Consider the following 23,018-nt stretch of genomic DNA (forward strand, 5'->3'; position numbering starts at 1 on the left):
CACACTTCCTGCCTGAAAAACTATGGCAATGGCAACAATGGGCAGTTATTGGTTACATACTCACCAAAGAGAGTTGATTGGTAAATCACTAGAATTAATCACCTAATGAGTTTGAACATTGGTATACTGACTTACCAGGTAGGACCAGGTAGGGATATTAAGAAACCACAGCACATTTATCCATTGCTTCTGGGTCCAAAGGGAATATTCAATTGTGTCACCCAGAGAATATCACCATATATTAAGCAAGGCTCAGACAGGAAAACAAACCATTCTAGGTATTTCTAGCAGGAAGGGCTTTAAAATAGAGGACTGGAGGCATATAAAACCATTGATGAACCAGATGGATTCTGAAAAGTCAGAAAAAGGCTCTGCTAGCTCTCATGTTCCCTCTGAAGTTCACAGATGTCATGACTGCCTGGAACACCAAATTAGGTGATTTTCAGAGACCACTGCAGAACCTTTCATCCACTTGCTAAAGCTCATACAGTTGTCTGCCTCTTCTGGAAGATCACTAATATCACCTTGTTTCTCACCTACCTTCTACATACCATAAGAGTTCCTTTTATTGGCGCAATATAGCCTGGAAACATATTGATAAGGGCTTCTTGTAAATGTAGTTTCCAGGCCTTTCACCTATGAGATATAGGGGATAGTATAGAATATGGTGCCATATTGTCAACAGACTCTCAGGCACAGATGGCATTTATGTTTCTTCATATTGTGGTGAGAAAAATGAGAAGAAAATTCTTTTTTTAGGGCTTCCATTTCCATTCCAAGTAGGCAGTGACTTTTCTTATCTAAAGAAGTTTAAGCTTCCTCCTCTCATCACCATAGCATGCAGATGAATACTGACCTTAAAGAAAATAAAGGTATGAAGACACTGTAAACACACACACAAAAACAAATGTTCTGAGGGCTGCAGTCATTTTCGGGTTAATAATCAAGGTCAGAGGTCAAGAAACTTTTTCTATAAAGGGATAGATTGTAAATATTTTAGACTTTGCAGGTGCTATGATCTCAGTTGCAATTGCAGGCATACCTCAGAGATACTGCAGGTTCAATCCAGAGCACAGCAATAAAGTAAATACTGTATTAAGGTGAGTCACAAATTTTTCTTTGTCTCTCAATGTGTATAAAAGTTATGTTTACACTATACTGTAATCTAATAAGTATGCAATAGCATTATGTCTAAAAAGGTACCTACCTTCATTTAAAAATACTTTATTGCTAAAAATTGCTGACAATCATCTGAGCCTTTGGTGAGTCACAGTCTTGTCACTGGTCAAGGGTCTTGCATTGATACTGATGGCTGCTAACTCATCCGAGTGGTGGTTGCTGAATGTTGGGGTGACTATGGCAATTTTATAAAATCAAACCACAATGATGTTTTCTGCATTGATTTACTTTGTCTTTCATGAAAGAGTTCTCTATTGCCTATAATGGTGTTTGATAGCATTTCACTCTCTGTAGAGTTTCCTTCAAACTTGGAGATGATCCTCTTAAAGCTTGCTGTTGCTTTATCAGCCACATTTATTTAATATTCTAAACCTTTTATTGTCATTTAAGATCTCCATCAGGAGGAGATTCCATCTCAAGACTACTTTCTTTGCTTATCTATAAGAAGCAACTTCTCATCCATTCAAGTTTTATCATGAGATCATAGAAATTCAGTCAAATCTTCAGGCTCTACTTCTAATTCTAGTTCTCTTGCTATTTATATCACATCTGTAGTTACTCTCTCCACAAACGTCTTGAACCCCTTGAAACAATCCATGATAGTTGGAATCAACTTTTTCCAGATTCATGTTAACGTTGATATTTTTACCTCCCATAAATCACAAATGTTATTAATGGCATCTAATACAGCAAATATTTTCCAGAAGGTTTTCAATTTGCTTCACTCATATCCATCAGGAGAATCACAGTCTATTGAAACTATAACCTTACAAAATATATTTCTTAAATAATATGACTTGAAAGTTAAAATCACCCCTTCATCCATGGGCTACAGAATGCATGTTGTATTAGCAGGCATGGAAACATTAATCTGTTTGTACATCTCCATCAGAGCTCTTAGGTAATTAGGCACATTGTCAGTGAGCAGTAATATTTTGAAATAAATCTTCTTTTAAATCAAGCAGTAGGTCTCAACAGTTGGCTTAAAATATTCAGTTAACCATTGTGTTAACATATGTGCTAACATCCCAGCTTTGTTGTTGCACTTATAGAGTGCAGACAGAGTTGATTAGCATAATTCTTAAAGGCTCTAGAACTTTCAGAATGGCAAATGAGCATTGGCTTAACTTAAAATCACCACTTGCGGCCAGGCGCGGTGGTTCAAGCCTGTAATCCCAGCACTTTGGGAGGCCAAGGTGGGTGGATCACGAGGTCAAGAGATCGAGACCATCCTGGTCAACATGGTGAAACCCCGTCTCTACTCAAAATACAAAAAATTAGCTGGGCATGGTGGCACGTGCCTGTAATCCCAGCTACTCAGGAGGCTGAGGCAGGAGAATTTCCTGAACACAGGAGGCGGAGGTTGCAGTGAGCCGAGATCGCACCATTGCACTCCAGCCTGGGTAACAAGAGCAAAACTCTGTCTAAAAAAAAAAAATCACCACTTGCATAAGCCCCTAAGAAAAAGAATCAGCCTTTCTTTGATGCTTTGAAGCCAGCATTGACTTTTCTCTAGCTATGAATGTCCTAGATGGTGTCATCCTCCAATTTTTAGTCTCAAAACAGTTAAAAATCTGTTGGTGAGTATAGCCATATTCATCACTGATCTTAACTAGATATTCCAGATACTTTGCTGCAGCTTCCACATAAGCATGTGCTGCTTCACCTTGCAGTTTTATGTTATAGAGACAGCTTCTTTCCTTTAACCTCATGAACCAACCTCTGCTAGCTTCAACATTTCTTCTAAAGCTTTCTCACCCCTCTTCATCCTTACAGAATTGAAGAGAGTTAGGACCTTGCCCTAGATTAGACTTTGGCTTATGGGAACATTGTAGCAGTTTTGATCTTCTATCTAGACCACAAAAACTTTCTCCATGTAAGTAATAAGCCATTTCTCTTTCTTATTCATATATTCACTGGAATAGTACTTTAAATTTGTTTCAAATACTTTTCCTTTGCCTTCACAACTTGACTACCTATTTGACACAAGACACTTAGCTTTTGGCCTATCTTGGCTTTTAATTTAAAATGAGAGAAGTGAAATTCTTCCTTTTACTTAAACATTAAGAGGACATTGAGGGGTTATTACTTGGCCTAGTTTCAATATCGTGTGTCTTAGGGAATAAGGAGGTCTGAGGAAAGGGAGAGAGACATGGGCGAACAGCTGGTCAGGTGACTAGTCAGACACATATAGCATTTATGATTAAGTTTGCTGTCTTATATGGACATGGTTCATGGCACTCCAAAGCAATTACAATAACGATATCAAAGGTCATTGATCACAGATTGCTATAACAGATATAATAAGAAAAATTTGAAGCATTGTAAGAATTATCAAAATGTGGCACAGAGACATGAGGCAAGCACAATGTTGGAAATATGGTGCTGATAGACTTGCTCAGTGCAGGATCACTACGAACTTTCAATTTGTAAAAAATCACCGTATCTGCAAAGTGCAATAAAGTGAAGCAAAATATAATGAGTACCTCTGTATACTCAACTCTGCCCTGGTAGTACTAAAGCAGACATCAACAATCTATAAGTTCAGGGTAGCTGTGCTTCAATAAAACTTTATTTACAACAACAAGAAATGGGCTATAGTCTTCTGATCCCTGACATACATTAATAAGAAGCCAAACACACACACACACACACACACACACACACACACACACACATAAAACTAAAGCAAAAACTAAAACCAACTTCCTCCTCTAAAACAAGCAAACAAACAGCTACCTGTTAGAATTGCCTATGCCAATATCAATGCAGGAGACAGTGAAGAGGGATAGAGTGAGTACAAATTTTTGCTTAGCTGTTTGGTTAAGGGGGTGGGAGAAAAGGTAGTGGCTATTCCTACACGTTAGTGATAAGGAAGCAGAGACTAGTAACAGAATCCATGCACATCCTTTGTAGTTGCTTATATGTATGAGTATGTGTAGTCCCTGGTACATGTAATTCTCATTATATAGTTTGAACCTGGGAAATCTCAATAAAACCTTTATTACACCATTATCAGCAGTCTTTCCAGTGCGAGTAATGAAAACCCAATCCAAGTTGGCTTAACCAAAAAGGCGAGGTGCCTTGGCTCTTGTTCCTGAAAACAACAGGGGTATTACTGACTTGCTCTATAGTTGGCTCTAAGTGTGTGGGCAATATCAATATAAATCAATGTCTACATTGCTCAGATCAGATACTCTCCCACTTTCTTTATTTTTACTCAGGCTTACTTTTCCCTTTAGGGTGGAACACATATGATCTTCCAGCCTTGCAAGTCCAGTAGTAGGAAAGTGCCACCTTCCTCATGGATCTAGAAAAGTTTTAGGGCTGACTCTAGTTGGCCTGAGCTGGGTCTCAGGGACAATATGGAGCCAATTATTTTGGCAAGAGGGAAGGAAATGGTGATCACCCAAGCTGAGGTTATATGCCTTATTGCAGAAGAGGGATCAACCTCATCTTAACCACACAGACTGAGAATAATGGAGGAAGCACAGTTTCCAAAAGGAAAACTGAAATGTTATCAGGCTACAGTAAAATACAGACTTGGCTGGTAAAAACCATGAGCCTACTAGTTGGGCTTTATTTCATAAAGTTCCAAATTATGTCATACATAATTAAGCACAGATATCTGAAATAGATGGGCTGATCATCATACAGTTGTGGTTCCAGTGTCCTTCTAAGTAGTGGGGCTGTCTCAGCCAAAGGAATGTCCTAGGAAAGTATAGCGAAGTTTTCTAGGAGATACCTTTCTGAAGATCCTTAAACAAGATGGAGACCGTTTTCCTTTTCTAAACCAGAATCATGTGATCACTTGTTCTTGTTTTTCTCTAGTTCTCATGAAAACAGTTAATGAGAGCAGGGTGTGGGGGTGGGGAGTGTAACAGATTCCTTTCTAGGATGCTGTGGCACTTGACTTTACCTTTCCTTTAGCTTGTTCACTGAACTAGATAAAGACTTTGAAGCTTTTAAAAGCAAAATGCATATAGATTTCATCTGATCAGGTTAAAGAGATGTGAGTTTCATCATGCCTGAAACAGACCCTACCCTACCAACCGTGGATATGCGATTTAAGCGTGGCCACCAGCACCACAGTGTGAGCAAGCACTGACCTTTTAGATTATTGCCTAAGCCTTCATTAAGAAGAGCATCCAAAATGACAGCCATGCCTCTAAGGAAGCCCAGCATTCCTCACTGGTAGCCCAAGCAGTGAAAATTGACTTGGCGTGGGATTCTCTTCTCCCAGGCCCCCATACTGGGAGCCAGGGGCACAAGACAGCATGTTGGCAGATTCCAATCACTTAGGAGCTCTCCTTTATGACTCTGCTTTGTAAGAATGCATCTAGTTAAACCCACAGGGTCATTGACTGTGGCTTTCAAAACAGGAGGTTTTATGAAGGAATGCAGACCTGGAATCCAAGGTTCAGAGCCCAGACCTTCAAACAGATTAATCGCCATGGGGAGCGTCATAAGAGTTTTCCAACTTTGGCTTCATCCTGTGCCCTAGCAACCACGGGGCCTCTATTCAGCAGACCCACATTTCCACTATCGTATCTTGGACAGAGCACTGGGCAGGGAGCCAAGAACTGGGCTGGTCTCATTTCAGCTCTTCAACTGGCTTCCTGTGTGCACCCTTGAGCAGGTTCTTAACTGCTCTGTCTGCATTTCCAGATTATTAAGTTAAGAGGAGAACAATAATTCCCTAAGACACACACAGTTTCAGGGTGGGGTGTGGGTCATAGAGGTAGGACAGGTGGATGAATGTGTGTGTGTTGGGAGGTTGGTGTCTGGAGGTCAAATACATCATTTGTCATGGATAAAGCATCCTGCTCTGTCTTGTGGGTAAAACAAGTAACTATCTGCTGCTCTTATATTTGCCTTCTGATAAGATAAAGAAGAGAGATTGGAAGATAAAAGAAACAAAAAGAAAACAAGTAGGACTGAGAAACAAATGAAGATTGACAGTCTATCCTGTGAGTTTAATGTAACCTTTCTTAAGAATTTCTGAAACCCTGTATTTAAATTTAAAACCATATTTTTTTCTGAATTTGAATTTTAAATTATATGTTCCCCCAACAAAGGGGCATATGAGAAATGCTAAATAAATATTTGTCATATCAGTAAGATAATTTTAAATGTTTGCTAGAAAACCATCCTAATTAGCAGGTAGATTGCCTTCTGTACCAGACAAGGCAACAAAGGGAGGTTCCTTTGGCTTAAACATGGTAGCATTTACTGAGTCTCTACAGTGTGCCAAAACATGGTGCCTCACGCTTAGATATGGGTTGTCCCATTTCTTCTTAGGACTAGCTGCATACAATAAAGTGTTTACTATCATCCTGATTTTGTAGACTGGGAAACTAACAGATGTGTAAGAATTAACCACATTTTCATGAGGTTGTGAAGCTGGGTTTTGAACCCAAGCAGTTGAGTTTATTCTAGAGTCCAGGTATTAATCCCTTCCACTACTCTGCCAGTGACTCCACTGTCTACCCATTACTGTCATGTGAGACAAGAAGACCTGGAACTGAAAGCATCCTCCAAGGAAGTGCTGATCCTGGGCAAGGTTGACAGATTCAGCAAATAAAAATGCAGGATGCCTACTTCAATTTGAATTTCAGATGAACAAAGGTAAGTTTACTATGAGTATAACCCATGCAATATTTGGGACATACTTATACGAACAAATTATGTGTTGCTTATCAACAGCACATAAATTCAAATGTAACAGAGTGTCCTGTATTTTATCTTGTAATCCTCTCCCTGGAAGACATGGCTACTATGGAAGAATCCATTCCATTAATCTTGGCCTGAAGAAAAGAGTTCCTTTTTACAGTGTAACACTTAGTTTCTATCTCCCACCCAAATTTGGGTCAAAGCTACTTGCTTTTCCAAATTGGCTGAAATTTAAGTGCCTTAGGTGTTTGTAGTAGATATAGATGATTAGCATAAGGGAAGGGTGGGTGCGTGATAAAAACCACCCTTGGATAAATGGGTCATTGTGTTTGTGGGAGGAGTTCAGAGGCAATTTCTACTCAACAGTAATAAGAGCTGTAGACCTGTACCCTCTAGCTGCCTGTCAGTCAGAGATGTATTTTCGTTGGCTCAGTAATTTTTGCTAAGGCCCTGTCCTTGTCCACTACAGTCTCCACCTCTTATTTTTTTACACTTAGTTTTGGGTCTGTTCTGCTCTTTTATGTTATCTGCTGTATCCTCTCCCCAGTCATTTGAGTTGATAACCCCTTTTAGGAATATAGCATCCCAGGAGATAACCAGAATTCGATTTCAATTTTAAAACTGCATTTGATTAGATTTCATAATTTAGGCAAATGCATGCAGGTTTTAATACAGTTTATGCAAATTCCCAGTGATCTTTCTATTCCATTCATGCAGCAATGGCCACTAGTAAAATCCTAGTGAAGCCCACAGGTAAAGAATGCATGTGTGTAATTGAGCATTGGATTGAGTGGGGTTCTCTGAGCCTTGAAAGGGCAAATGGTGTAATAGAGACTAACATAAAGAGGCCTAAGAGGCTGGACTGAAACGTCTTTAGAAGCAAGGAGGGATGTGATTGTTGTTTTATAAACAACCCAGAACCAGATGCACGAATATCTGTTTTCTGTGAATATGATGTATCCTTCTTGAGAGTCTCTTCCTCCAAAGAAATAAAAAGATATGCCAACTATTTAAATGAAGAAAAAAGTGTACTTTCATTTTGTACACTCCTGTACTTTCATTTTGCCTGCTCTAAGGCAGATTTAGAATTAGGAAGATTTCAACCTTAATCATGGCACCATATTCTGAAGAGAATCATGTTGCAAATTACTCATTGAGATCTTCTCAGTTATAGAAAAACATTGCTTAGGATTTTAAGAAGTGATGTTAATAAATTATGCTCAAAATTTTATTAACCAACATTTTTTTTTTGCTTTTGATCTTGTTATATTTACCCTTTTTATTGAGCATCAATGGATTAAAGTATTGACTATGATCATGGAAGTGATTTGAAAACTGTACAGTGTTAAAAGGTATTGGTGAAACTATTAAGTGGTTCTTGAACTTTCTTTTTCTTTGCTCAAAACAACTTCTGATTTGTAAATGGTCTGGTCCATATGTGAAGAGACTGGCTTCTACAAATGAAAACGAAAATTTGGACCAAGGAGAAAGATGCATCTGAGATTACTTTCCTGTTTCTAACCTTGAGAAAGATAGGTGGTGAGAGGAAATTGTAAGCGTTGGATATGGGAGTATAAATGCCACGGCTTGTTATGTATTTAAATCTGGCTGGTGACAATTTATCTTCATGTTCCTTTTATCCTCACCCAAACCGTTAGGTAATCAGGTTTAGACGATTCGCATATGCGTTTTCAATATTTATCTTCAGGCCATTTAAACCAAGGTGCATTTCCATGATTAAAAGTGGCACAATAAGGAGAGTTATGAAAAATAACTATAAAAGAAGAAAATTGGAGAGATAAGCTAAATAAATGAAACCAATTAGAAAACAGACTTCACAAAGAGATGAAAATACATGTAATTTTGTGGAAGAAATAGATAATGTTAGTTAAAGCTTTATAAAGTGCTTGTAGGGAAATGAGAATCAGCCTTTTAAATGTGAGGAAGAGATGAACTGGTAATCAGTGGGGTTGATGGAGTGGGGGAATAAATTATTTGAAATTCAAGGCTTTAAATAGGATTTCAATAGTGTTTTGAGAAGGAATGTCAGAAGACCAACACAGGCAAATTACAGAGATCGGGACAGGAGGTGATGAATGAACTGAAGGATCCCGGTGAAGGAAAGAAATAAAGTGAATTCTAGAAAGACGGAAGTAGGTTTGAATGTGAATGAATAACATATTGAGACTAAAATATGAATATGTAGCACTAATAGATCATAAGATTAAATAGTTAAAATGATACAAATATAGGAAATAGAAAAGACAAAGCAGATGGAAAATAAGGCATTTTTTGTTTTTCTTTTAGGATTTAATATTTCTGATTGCAAATGGAGGGGAATAAATGTCAAGATAAATAATGTTAATGTGCATTTGACAAGTAAAGGAAACAAATACCAAGAGATGAAATTGCACATCCCCCACAAAATACCCTAAACTAATACATACTTAGCAATTCTTGCTTTTTCCAGGAATCAGTCCTTGAATAGTTTCATGTAGCCTCTTTATGTATTATTGTATTCAAATCCTTTAAAGTGGTACTATTTCTTATATTTTCCTCTCTTAATTTGCAGTCATCTTTGTGTTTTGGACCAACATTATTTCTCACTGCTAGCACACATAGTGAGTTTCATGTCTCTTTCACTATTTCCTAAGGGCAAGGAGCAGATTCTTATTGGGGGAAAAGCACCTGCTCCCAGTGATTTCTCACTATTTTACTGACTGTTACACACACAAAAAAATTAGGTACAGGAAGAGAGTCATATTTTAAGGATAAGAGACTAAAATTTAGAATGAAAGTAAAATTCAGAAATAAGCAACTTGGATAGAAAAATACTAACCGATGAGAGCCAATTTGAGCCAATATCTAACTGAAGGGAGGTCACTTTGACCTTGAAGGAACTAAGATGTTTCAAGTCCGGAATGGTAAGTGAACTCCAGCATCATTTCACCTAACAAGGCATATCTACATTTACTTACACAAATGGATGTTTTTCTTTTATTTGGGCAGGCAGGATCCATTGCATAATTTTTCTTAAAAATTGTCCTTTTGCTCTGCTGATAACTAGAGAGTGGTTTGTACCTCGGCAAAATGAGCGTCCTTAAGGCCTTGTCTCTTACCTTAAATTTGACCAGATTTGCTCCTAAGCATTTTAAAGGCATTGGAATCTCCTATTTATGCACAGTAAAATGAATTTACCAACCAAAGCCATGGAGAACATCATCTGGTAGGCCATACTGGCAGATGGATGGTCTACTGACATGCTTTTTTTTTTTCATATGAAAGATAAACTGGTCTTTGATGAGAATCACCACTATAAGGCAGGCACAAAATTAACAGTATCTTGTTAATGTAGAGGCAAAAGCAAAAGAGAGGCAATACTTTATGGTGGTGTTTTCAGGTAACTTACAGTAGAAGCCCATAGAGTCAGGTGCTGTTTCATTAACCCCTCTGCCTTTAACTCACTAATAGACTTGTTGGCAGAATGCAGAGATCACTATTCCTTATCATCAAAGGACCACTTGAATTGGGTCCCTCATACTAGGTGTCAATAAGGCCATTTCCCTATTCTGAAGTGACTCCCCCAGCTGCAGGATTAGGGGTATCCATTTGCAGTTTTCCAGTGCAAAATAAATGAAAAATTTTTTTGTGAAACAGAAGTCTGTATTATAAGACATTAAGCATTCTTTATGACACCAGCAAGATTTAAGCAGAGCATGGATCTTCTCTTTCCTGAAGTGCTAATGTGGCCCTTCCTGGAATCAGAGCATGGCACAGGGAGCTGATGATGTCATTATGCACTTTAAAACTCTGAAAATTACTTTCAGCTGAGTTTCAACAGGATTCTGGCAGGTGGGGGCAGAAATTGTTTCAATGGAACAAGACTGAGAAGGGGTGAATTTATAAGCATGGCTTCCAGAAAAAAGAAAGTGCATTTCATGGTGCCTGGTTAAGGCTTTGGATTGTGGGGTAGGGATTTGAATGGTCTGTTGCTTCATATAAATTGAAATTCTTTCTGGATTTACCTCTAGTCTAGATTTGAAAGAGTTGGGAAGTTTTTTCTCCCCTCCACAGCCTTCTTTATTTTTAAATCTCTCCCCACTGGCATTGCAATTTTCTTTCCAATTTTTGTTCTTTCATATTATAATAGAAGCTAGGTTTTTTTTTTTTTAACCCTATTCAGATCCTTTTTCCCCCCTTTTCCTCCAACTTTCTTTTTTTCATTTCTTCCTCAAGTCTTACTATTGGCCAGGAACAGTGTTGGAAGTGAGGCTGTGAAGCAAACAGATGACAGAACTGCAAGGAGACACAGACACATGAACTATATGAGACTTTATCAGGAATTGACAGAGAAAATAAGTGGCCTCAAAGCTCACAGTCAGAGACAGGCAGGAATGTGAAACAGGTGATAAATCCTCTGTCATTAGAGATCATCTCCCTAGGCCATTCAAGGAGGACAAACAAGAGGGTCTGGGAAGGATTTTTGAGTTAGACTGTTCCATGAGGGCTCCTGACATTCCTAGCACTGAGTAGCTAATATCATGCATTTTTTGAAAGAGCTTCAGTATTGGCTGGATACATAAGGGGTGAGAGGAGAAAGAAGGAAGAACTGAGTGATTTAATCTTAAAAAATAAGTGAGTAGGCCGGGCGCGGTGGCTCACGCCTGTAATCCCAGCACTTTGGGAGGCTGAGGCGGGTGGATCACGAGGTCAAGAGATCGAGACCATCCTGGTCAACAAGGTGAAACCCCGTCTCTACTAAAAATACAAAAAAAAAATTAGCTGGGCACGGTGGCGCATGCCTGTAATCCCAGCTACTCAGGAGGCTGAGGCAGGAGAATTGCCTGAACCCAGGAGGCGGAAGTTGTGGTGAGCCGAGATCGCGCCATTGCACTCCAGCCTGGGTAACGAGCGAAACTCCGTTTCAAAAAAAAAAAAAAATAATAATAATAATAATAATAATTGAGTAAATAGCTAAGCACATGAGAATATGATAGCTGGTCTGAGAGTTCAGCTGCTTGAGAGAGTAATGCAAGAGAGAGTAATGCAAAGTTTGAAAACTTTGGGGATGTGTATATATTGTTTATATATGTATATATATTATGCTCTGTCGAAACATGAATTATGTATTTTTAAAATATTATGTATTTCTAAAATATTAACCCTCAGTTATTTTTTCAGTGTGGTCCTATGAGTTCTCAATGGAAAAGTATTATTGTAATGAATGAAGGTGGTGGGGGCTATGGGAGGATTTTAATTAAGGGCAGGAGAAAATGAGATGCATTTTTTAGAAAGGTGGCCACAGCATCGGTATGGGATGCAGCCTGACAGCTTTGGACTGTGAAGTATAGCAGATGGGTCATGGCCCATACTTTAAGAGGGAGAAAGACGGAGAATGAAAGAGAATTTTAAAAGGCAGCATGCATTGATCTCTCTATTTTTATATATTTGTGCACTGCTACATGATGTATTTCTTACAGTGTCATGGACAAAAACAGTTTAAGATACCATTTAAGAAACGTTGGATTAGAGTTTGGAGAAATAGAGACAGCAAGACAGGCTATATCTGTAATCAACGCAGAAAATAATGATGGCCTGGACTAGGCAGATGCTTTATGTTGCAACAAGCTATATTGGGCTAATTTTCTGCCTTATCATATCTATTCCTGTGTTGAATTTCACAGGACACCGAATAAAGGAGGCAACTGGTAAATTTGAAGGAAAGTCTGAAGTTGGGAAACTTATTTTTTTTTTTTTATTTTATAAAAGCCACTTTAAAGATGTCTTTATTTAGATGACCCTAGATGTATGAGTGCCATTATGGTTGTATAGCTATGAAACAGATCATCATCTTTTACCTCATTACATTTCCTCAATATAAAGTTCCCAGTGACTATCCGATCACATCCAATTTCTCCATTTCCAAAGAAGCCAAATAAGGGCACACTAGGAAAATACTTTCTAAATGCATCAGCCTCAACATTCCCCTTGGCTCTGTAATACTGAAAGCCCCTGCCAACACATGCAAACATGAAGCCAATGGTGTTCTGCTCTGGAATGTTGGCCGCTTTGAGGCGCTGCATCGCAGCTTCAGCAGTCTTCTCATCATTGACGTCCTCGCTGAGGAGCACAGTAGCACTCTGGATTCGGTGTCCACTAAATGACAGTCCAACCACACCAGTGGCATCAATATCCAGCGGGTTCTTTTCAGAAGTCAGTGATGACAGGTTGTCCACCTGGCCTCCAGCCAAGATGATATTCATATCACTGAAAGTGCTGACTACTTGCTGCAGAAAATTATTGGCTCCCACCTTACAGCAATTATAACCGAAGACAAGGACCACACGAAGTTCAGGGTTATCTAAAAGACCTGCATCTTCTAAAAACTTCTAAAACACTCGTTACTACTTCAGTGAGTTGATGTCTTTCTAATGCTAAATTCTTTGGATCCTTAATAAAATGAAAGGGTTGTATTTTTATTCCTTCAATTTGAGGGAATAATAAAGCAAAACCAGATTCTCCAATTTCTATTTCCTGAGGTCGATTGCTACCTGATCCCATTGGAGTCACTACAATTCCTGGGGTCACAATCCCAAGGACCTGTCATCGTTTGGGGAATAGCTTCTCAAGGGCAAGTGCTGTTTCCATACTAGTTCTTTTCCTTGCTCTCTTATGGCCACGACACTCTTCCAGACTAATGAAAGTTTCTGAATCAGCCATGTAAAGAACTGTATGTGGTCAAATGCGAACATTCAGGCTGGTCTCAAACTCCAGGGCTCAAGCGATCCTCCCGCCTGGGCCTCCCAAGATGTTGCAATTACAGGCATGAATGAGCCACCGTGCTGGGCAACTTTCTAGGAGGCTTCCTGCAGTGAAGATAAATTCTTTCTCTGTGCCTCTCACTGCCCCGGCACCGCCATATTTCTGAGCCTACATCTTTCTCTAATTCACAGATTCCTTGCAGGGACTAGCGGGAAACTTATTTTTGTCATTCATTTGATACAAAGCTGGAACATCCATCCTCATCTTAATAAACTTAATTTGTTTAAGAAAAAGAAATCTTTCAAAACCATATTAAAGTATTGCTGCTGATTTTCATGGTGTCTGAGGTCTGCCCAGTGCTGAAATGACTGGATTCATAGACATTTCAGAGAAGGAGAAATGAATGTGATAGAAAGATCAGACATGTCATTGGAGGCTATGCATGTTTCCCATGGATGCAGTAACGCAACACTACAAATTGGTGGCTTAGAACAAGAGAAATCTATTCTCTCTGAATTCTGAAGGCTGAAAGTCTGATATCAAGTTGTGGACAGGGCCATGTTCCTTCCACAGCCTTGAGCAGAACCCGTTCCTTGCCTCTTCCAGCCTTTCTGACTTGTGGCTGCATCACGCGAATTTCTGTGTCTATGTTCACATTGCCTTCATCTATCTACTGTATCTGTCTTCTCCTCTGTGTCTTATAAGGACACTTGCCATGGCATTTAGGGCTCACCCAGATAATCCAGGATGGTTCCCCCATCTCAAGATCCCTTAATGACATCTGCAAAGATCCTTTCTCCAAATAAAGTCACATCCACAGGTTCTAGGAGTTAAGACACAAATAGATCTTTTTGGAGACCATCATTCAGCCCACTGCAGAGTGGAGTACTCTTGGGCCAATAGTCATATATGACACTTCACCAGAGGAAGACCTGGCCTGTGCATTTGAGTTAACACATAGGGGAGAAGGATTCCTTCTGTGAGTGACACTGGGCTTTGGTGCTGGGGCAGCCTGGTGGCATGGTGAAAGAGAAGGCCCAGATTCAGTTGGGGTTCTATTTCTTTGTTATTGTGAAAAAGTGTTTATGAATTGTTAATAGACGTATATGGTACTGTTCTGAATAACCCTCAAATATGTAAGGCAAACATGTGTTAAGAAAGGGGCACCTACATATATAACTTGGGACAGTTGCCTAACCTCTCACGTTCTCAAAACCTTGTCTGTAGAATCAGTGAGTTAATTAAACTGAATGAATCCAAGTTCCTATGCACTTTTAAGTGTATTTTCTTCTGTATGAACTCTACAGCAGGTGTGTCACTCCCCAGGCCCACTCTCTTCCCTTCTGTATTAGTAAGTGCTTGCCGTTTGCTCACATTATCACACAACAGCTTGCCAGCGTCCATGGAAGCTTAACCCCAGAGCAGCCTGTTTCTCTTTTAGTGAATGGGTCTCTGGAGAACTCTGGAATGGAATCTACCTCCTTAAGCCAATTAAAAGTTTTATTGGCAAAATATAACTCAATAATATACATATACATTGTCACTATAACTTAGCAAGGAAAGATATTCAATTTGGAGCATAGAAGAGCAGATGTAAGTTTGTCTGTGAAGCATGTAACACAGTCCCATGGAATTTTTAGATGTTCAGTAATTGCTTGTTGAATTTCAATGTGAAGGTCTAGGAAAATAATTTACTGCACAGTCCCTACTTTTGAAGGAAACCTCTGGAGTCTAAGCATTGTCACCAGCTTACCCATTTTTCCTTCCACTTCAGCGTTTGGAGCCTGGAGTTGCACTCGCCCTAGGTTTCAAACAGCCCCTTCAGCCTCAAAATCTCCAGCCTTGTTATGATACGGCTCTGTTCCCTTCCCTTCCATGTCTGGAGCCCCTGGCATTGTATTCACTCCAGAACTCCAGGATTCAAAGGGCCTTGTAGCCACTAGCAGCTTTGGCTCCAAATGGCCTCAAGCAGTTTGAGAACTTTGAGTCTCTGAAACCTGGCACCTCTTGGCTTGTGGCTTCATTCCTGAAAAACCCCTACTTTACTGCCCCTTTCCTCTAGGCATCAAACCTTCAATGCAAAGTTGATCCTAATACCTAGCAAACACCCTTCTTTGGGACTGCCTTCCAATCTGTCAGAATCACTTCTTTCCCTGGCAGGCGCTAGCCTTTAACTTTTCCTTCTTCCAAGATAGAAGGGGAAAAAAGGAGAGAAAAGTAGAGCCAACTCTTTTGTGCCAATCTCCAAGATCTGGCCCAACTCTGGGGTACCCTACCACCAGGCAGCTCAGAGGTTGCCTCAATTGCTGTGACAACCCTGCGTTCACAGGGGCTCCTAGCCTTCATTAATATTTAATACGGATTCTGCATTTTTCTACTTCAGTCTTGCTGGGTTAAACACAACTTCAGTACCTTCCTGACTAGTTAAACCTGTTTATTTGTGTAGGAAGCTAACATTTTGGATGTAGGAAGTTTCCAGTAAACATCTGATGAATGAGTGACTCACTGAATGAATAGTTTAAAATACCTTGTATCTTTAACAACACAAGATCATTTTAAATAAACAAAATAGAATAGATTCCTCTAGAGCAGTGGTGTCCCCAGTCTTTTTAGCACCAGGGACCAGTTTCATGGAAGACAATTTTTCCATGAACTGGGGGTGATGGGGGTGTGGCTTTAGGATGATTCAAGTGTATTACATTTATTGTGCACTTTATTTATATTGTTATTATATTGTAATATATAATGAAATGATTATACAACTTACCATAATGTAGAATCAGTGGGAGCCCTGAGCTTGCTTTTCTGCACCCTCAGTCCCATATGGGAGTGATGGGAAACAGTGATGGATCATCAGGCATTGGATTCTTATAAGGAGCGCACAACCCAGATCCTTCACATATGCAGTTCAGAACAGGATTCATACTCCTATGAAATCTAATGCTGTCACTGATCTGACAGGAGGAGCAGCTCACACCATAATTTCAGCAATGAGGAGTGGCTGTAAATACTGATGAAGCTTCGCTTACTTGCCCACTGCTCACCTCCTGATGTACAGCCTGATTCCTGACAGGCCATGGACCACTACTGGTCCATAGTCCAAGGTAAGGGACCCCTGCTCTGCAAATAAGGTAAAGACTCAAGAAAATCTACATGAGATTGGAGGCTGGGCATGGTGGCTCATGTCTGTAATCCTAGCACTTTGAGAGGCCAAGGTGGGTGAATCACTTCATCTCAGGAGTTTGAGACCAGGCTGGGCAACATAGTCAGACCTCATCTCTATAAAAATATACAAAAATTGGCTGGGTGTGGTAGTGCACACCTGTAGTCCCAGCCACTTGGGAGGATGAGGTGGGAGGATCACTTGAGCTCAGGAGGCAGAGTTACAAAGAGCTCAGATGGTGCCATTGCACTCCAGCCTGGGCGGTAGAGTGGTACTCTGTCCCAAAGAGAATCTATATGAGATTGGGACAGTTCATTGTTCCTCATGCAAGATCTACCTTTTTCACTAAATAGGTCTGTACTCGTATTGTAGAATCCCACATTATATTTGGCTATAGATATTTCACCATAAATCAGCAGGGACCAGTTTTGTACTGATCTTTGATTAAGCAAACATTTTCACATGATCTAGAAATGTTAAATTGTCATAGCCCTCCCCCCACCCCAACCTCCACCCCACCCCCGCCAAAAACAGTGCCTTCCACCCTGATGTTTGCATGCATTTTTATGTGGCTTCCACTTCATTCAAGAAACTTCCCCTATACCTGTCTCAATTCCTCTCTTCTCAGCCCTTGTTAATCATGAAGTCTCTGTAATAATACATGTCATGTTATATTAAATCTGAGTGTGAATCTGTCCTCCCTCCCAAATTGTAGACTCCTTCAGTTCTGGGACTGATTATTTTTCCAGTGCCTGGCACGTTGATCACTCTCAGAGAGTGGTCCCTGAACTGAATTTCTTCTCACTGTGATTTCCCCTCCCCTTCTATGCAGGGCATTCCTACTTTTATTCTTCTGCATCTGCAGTGGCCCTTTGGGCTACTGTTTAGCTGTGGGCTTGCATTTGCCTTGGAGAATGAATGTCAGCGTGGGGCTTGGGATAGAAAGTGAAGTCAAATGACCAGCCTGTTTAAGGAGGAGTTAAGCCTGCAGGCTTAGCTATAAATATCCAGCTAAGAGAGAATTCCCAGAGTTCACAATCTCATGTTAATGAAGATTTCTCCTGATAAGAGCAGCAGACAAACATCCCCCAGCCCCCACTTGGAGAAGCAACATTCGCCCTCCAAATTACAAGCATTTCCTGGGGTGTGATATTTGTTTGTTTGCTGAGTTGAAAAGTATTTACAGTGCCTACATGTGGTAGGCAATTCCTTACCTGATGGGCTAGAAACCAGCCAGTTGAATTCATCTCTGCATAGCAGAAAAAATTACAAAAGGAGCTTAGAATCATGCTTTTGGGTCTTAATATTGCAGCATTTTAAAATAGCTCTTTGGATGTGAACAATAGACACGGGGGAATATAAGAGGGAGGAGGAAGTGAAGGGCAAGGGTGGAAAAACCGGGTACTATGCTCACTGCCTTGGTGGCAGGTTTAATCACACCCCAAACCTCACCATCATACAATATACCTTTGTAACACATCTGCACATGTATCCCCTGAAGCTAAAATAAAACCTGAAATTTTAAGAATAAAAATAAATAAAACAAAGTAAGTGTCTTTTCTTGTTCTTGTAAAATAAAACCAAAATGTTTTAACTTCTTCAAAAGCCAGATATCTCCCCTCCCCCAAAAACATTCTTTTTCTCAATTCCGAAGGATGACTTTAAAAGCTTAAAGTGGAAAGGCTGGGCACAGTGGCTCATGCCTGTAATCCCAGCCCTTTGGGAGGTTGAGGTGGGAGGATTGCTTGAGCCCAGGAGTTCAAGACCAGCCTGGGCAGCAAAGAGAGACCCTGTCCCTAAAAAATTAAAATTTAAATTTAAAAATTTAGCCTAGCATGATGGTTCATGCCTGTAGTCTCAGTCACTCGAGAGGCTGAGGTGGGAGGATAGCTTGAGCCCAGGAGGTCGAAGCTGCAGTGGGTCATGTTTGTGCCATTGCACAAATCTTTGTTGCACCTGGGCAACAAAGACCCAGTCTCAAAAAAAAAAAAAGTTGAAAGTGAAAACTAGCTTTTTATGAGTTTTATCATAATTTCCCCCTTATTATTGTTGAACTGTATTTTAAAAGAAAAAAGCTATTTCATCCCTTCACTCCCTATATAAATGTTTGATTTTCTGGACTTTGGGAAAACTGTTCAACTCTTTTAAATATTCTATTTATTATTACTTTAAATAATATCAAAGGATATTTTATCTTTTATGAGTTGTTTAAGTTTTGCAATTGTGCTGCAGAAATATTTACAACAAATGAAAGCGATGTTGACTATTTTGTGGAGGATCTTTTTTCATTTAATTGATTCCTAAAGCTTTCTAAATACATATTTTTATTTTTTTTATTGCATTTTAGGTTTTGGGGTACATGTGCAGAACATGCAAGATATTTGCATAGGTACACACATGGCAGTGTGTTTTGCTGCCTTCCTCCCCTTCACCCACATTTGGCATTTCTCCCCAGGCTATCCCTCCCCAGCTCCCCCCCACTGGCCCTCCCATCTTCCCCCCAATAGACCCCAGTGTTTGGTACTCCCTTCCCTGTGTCCTTGTGTTCTCATTTTTCATCACCCACCTATGAGTGAGAATATGCGGTACTTCATTTTCTGTTCTTGTGTCAGTTTGCTGAGAATGATGTTCTCCAGATTCATCCATGTCTCTACAAATGACACGAACTCATCATTTTTGATTGATGCATAATATTCCATGGTGTATATGTGCCACATTTTCCCAATCCAGTCTATCATCGATGGGCATTTGGGTTGGTTCCAGGTCTTTGCTACTATAAACAATGCTGCAATGAACATTCGTGTGCATGTGTCCTTATATTAGAACGATTTATAGTCCTTTGGATATATACCCAGTAATGGGATTGCTGGGTCAATTGGAATTTCTATTTCTAAGGCCTTGAAGAATCGCCACACTGTCTTCCACAATGGCTGAACTAGTTTACACTCCCACCAACAGTGTAAAAGTGTTCCTATTTCTCCACATCCTCTCCAGCATCTGTTGTCTCCAGATTTTTTAATGATCGCCATTCTAACTGGCGTGAGATGGTATCTCAATGTGGTTTTGATTTGCATCTCTCTAATGACCAGTGATGATGAGCATTTTTTCATGTTTGTTGGCCTCATGTATGTCTTCTTTTGTAAAGTGTCTGTTCATATCCTTTGCCCACTTTTGAATGGGCTTGTTTGTATTTTTCCTGTAAATCTGTTTGAGTTCTTTGTAAATTCTGGATATCAGCCCTTTGTCAGATGGGTAGACTGCAAAAATTTTTTCCCATTCTGTTGGTTGCCGATTCACTCTAGTGACTGTTTCTTTTGCCGTGCAGAAGCTGTGGAGTTTGATTAGGTCCCATTTGTCTATTTTGGCTTTTGTTGCCAACGCTTTTGGTGTTTTGGTCATGAAGTCCTTGCCTACTCCCATGTCCTGAATGGTTTTGCCTAGATTTTCTTCTAGGGTTTTTACGGTGCCAGGTCTTATGTTTAAGTCTTTAATCCATCCGGAGTTAATTTTAGTGTAAGGTGTCAGGAAAGGGTCCAGTTTCTGCTTTCTGCACATGGCTAGCCAGTTTTCCCAACACCATTTATTAAACAGGGAATCCATTCCCCATTGCTTGTTTTTGTCAGGTTTATCAAAGATTGTATGGTTGTAGATATGTTGTGTTGCCTCCGATGCCTCTGTTCTGTTCCATTGGTCTATATCTCTGTTTTGGTACCAGTACCATGCTGTTTTGATTACTGTAGCCTTGTAGTATAGTTTGAAATCCGGTAGGGTGATGCCCCCCGCTGTGTTCTTTTTGCTTAGAATTGACTTGGCTATGCGGGCTCTCTTTTGGTTCCATATGAAGTTCATGGTGTTTCTTTCCAGTTCTGTGAAGAAAGTCAATGGTAGCTTGATGGGGAAAGCATTGATTCTGTAAATTACTTTGGGCAGTATAGCCATTTTCACGATATTAATTCTTCCTAACCATGAACATGGAATGTTTCTCCATCTGTTTGTGTCCTCTCTTATTTTGTTGAGCAGTGGTTTGTAGTTTTCCTTGAAGAGGTCCCTTACAGTCCTTGTGAGTTATATTCCTAGGTATTTTATTCTCTTTGTAGCAATTGTGAATGGCAGTTCGTTCTTGATTTGGCTCTCTTTAAGCCTGTTATTGGTGTTTAGGAATGCTTGTGATTTTTGCACATTGATTTTATATCCTGAGACTTTGCTGAAGTTGCTTAGCAGTTTCAGGAGTTTTTGGGCTGAGGCGATGGGGTCTTCTAGGTATACTATCATGTTGTCTGCAAATAGAGACAATTTGGCTTCTACCTTTCCTATTTGAATACCCTTTATTTCTTTTTCTTGCCTGATTGCTCTGGCTAGAACTTCCAGTACTATATTGAATAGGAGTGGTGACAGAGGGCATCCTTGTCTAGTGCTGGATTTCAAAGGGAATGCTTCCAGTTTTTGCCCATTCAGTATGATATTGGCTGTTGGTTTGTCATAAATAGCTTTTATTACTTTGAGATACATTCCACTGATTCTGAGTTTATTGAGGGTTTTTAGCATAAAGGGCTGTTGCTAAATACATATTTTTAAACAAATGGCATTTGTGTGTTTGTTTAAGATGCAGGACTCTGGTACAGAGATCAGGAGACCTGAGTTGAGCCCTACCTTTGCTGATTTCTGGTGAGACAGAGAGCATATCACAGTCACTGGGGGCAATGTGGCAAGCAGACATAACTTAGTTGGAAACCCCATTCTGGCCGCTCTCCTTTTCCCATCCTTTTCTGTCACATAGCCTACTTCAGCTCCCATCAGTCATTATAATTGCCAAATAATTTTTATTTATAGGATTTGATCCACCTTTTTCAGAAGATAATTGGAGTTGATGTTGCCAAAATGGCTTACTGTTGCTTTGGTTTTATCTTAATGACTGGCTGTGTGACACTGGGCCAATCTGTTAACTCATTTTTAAAACGAAATGAGCTGAACTCTAACGACCTCTCTGGCTCTAAAATTTAATAACTTTATATATACTTTTCTGGAAAAAAGTGGATTAGACAGTCTAATATTCTATAGATAGTCAAAGTAGGGTCGAATGGACTTTCTTTAGTGGTGATTCTATATCCTCCTCATTTCTGACCCTCTTTGAATCTTGAGGAGACATTCCAGTTCAGTCTTTTGTGCATTTATTTATTTAACAAACATTGAGTCAATATACTGGATTATAAAGATAACTAAAATACTGTCTGTACTGCTGAGGTGTTTACTGAAGAGGTAGCCAGGTAAATATTTTTCTTGTTTTATTTTGTTTTGAGACAGGGTCTCACTCTGTTGCACAGGCTAGAGTGCAGTGGCTCGATTTCAGTTTATTGCAGCCTCTGCCTCCTGGGTTCAAGCGATTCTCTCACCTCAGCCTCTCAAATAGCTGGGACTACAGGCACATGCCACAACACCCAGTTAATTTTTATATTTTTAGTAGAAACAGTTTTGCCATGTTAGCCAAGCTGGTCTTAAACTCCTGACCTCAAGTGATCTGTCTGCCTCGCCTTCCCAAATTACTGTGATTACAGGTGTGAGCCACTGTGCCTGACTTTAAACATTGTAATATAACAACATATAGAGAAATTGAAAAGAAATGAGTGGGAACTTCTGGGAATTTTTTTATCTCAAGTGAGGATGGGCATATATGAACAAGTAATAAGGTTAACTGTTTCCCCTCTATTTCCCATGCCTCCTGCCTCACCACACACAGACACACACACACACTCATTGCAATTTAACATAGATGAGGTCCTACTGTGTGCAAAGCACATGACTTTGCAAGGTATATAAGTGAGAAAGACTTAGTCTATTGGATCAAGTAATATACATACCCCATAAAAAGAGGTCAGATCAATTTATAAATGTCTGCACTGACAGTAAAATGAAATACTTACCATAAATGAGGTCAGAAAACATTGCTAAGGGGTCTCCTAACGAGAGAGCACTGCCAATTTACAGCATCAAGGAAGGCTCATGGAGAGGCTGGCACTTGAGACAGACTTCCAAAGTAACTGAGAAGTTTCAGCTAAATAGTCAGTCTCTTGTCACTATTGACTTTCAAAGTGAAATTTTTAGCTTGGAGTAAAGTTAAACTTACTTTTAATTTCTCTTTTTGAAATGGTGCATTTCTTTTTCTACTTAAACATGTTTCAGATATTTGATGCGAGTGAGCAATTCTGGCCAATGGAAGCCCTCTTGATGGACTCCTCAGTTTGCC

The 23,018-nt window shown here is 39.7% G+C and overlaps 1 protein-coding gene and 1 long non-coding RNA gene across 2 annotated transcripts in view; one reads left to right on the forward strand and one right to left on the reverse strand.

The window, feature by feature from the left end:
• LOC118144466 (uncharacterized) overlaps window positions 1–23,018 on the forward strand; it is a 210,879-nt gene that overhangs the window by 144,936 nt on the left and 42,925 nt on the right. The window contains exons 3-4 of the long non-coding RNA XR_008473938.2: window positions 6,066–6,149; window positions 6,654–6,807. This is a non-coding gene — a long non-coding RNA (uncharacterized LOC118144466). The remainder of the gene's footprint in view (window positions 1–6,065; window positions 6,150–6,653; window positions 6,808–23,018) is intronic.
• LOC100386562 (F-box only protein 22-like) lies at window positions 12,604–13,609 on the reverse strand. Its single transcript, XM_009004408.5, is given in 2 exon segments — window positions 12,604–13,224; window positions 13,259–13,609. Coding segments are annotated over 2 exon segments (900 nt in total). The 5' UTR covers window positions 13,573–13,609; the 3' UTR covers window positions 12,604–12,638.

Source organism: Callithrix jacchus, chromosome 9, assembly GCF_049354715.1.
Source record: "Callithrix jacchus isolate 240 chromosome 9, calJac240_pri, whole genome shotgun sequence".
Taxonomy (NCBI): domain Eukaryota; kingdom Metazoa; phylum Chordata; class Mammalia; order Primates; family Cebidae; genus Callithrix; species Callithrix jacchus.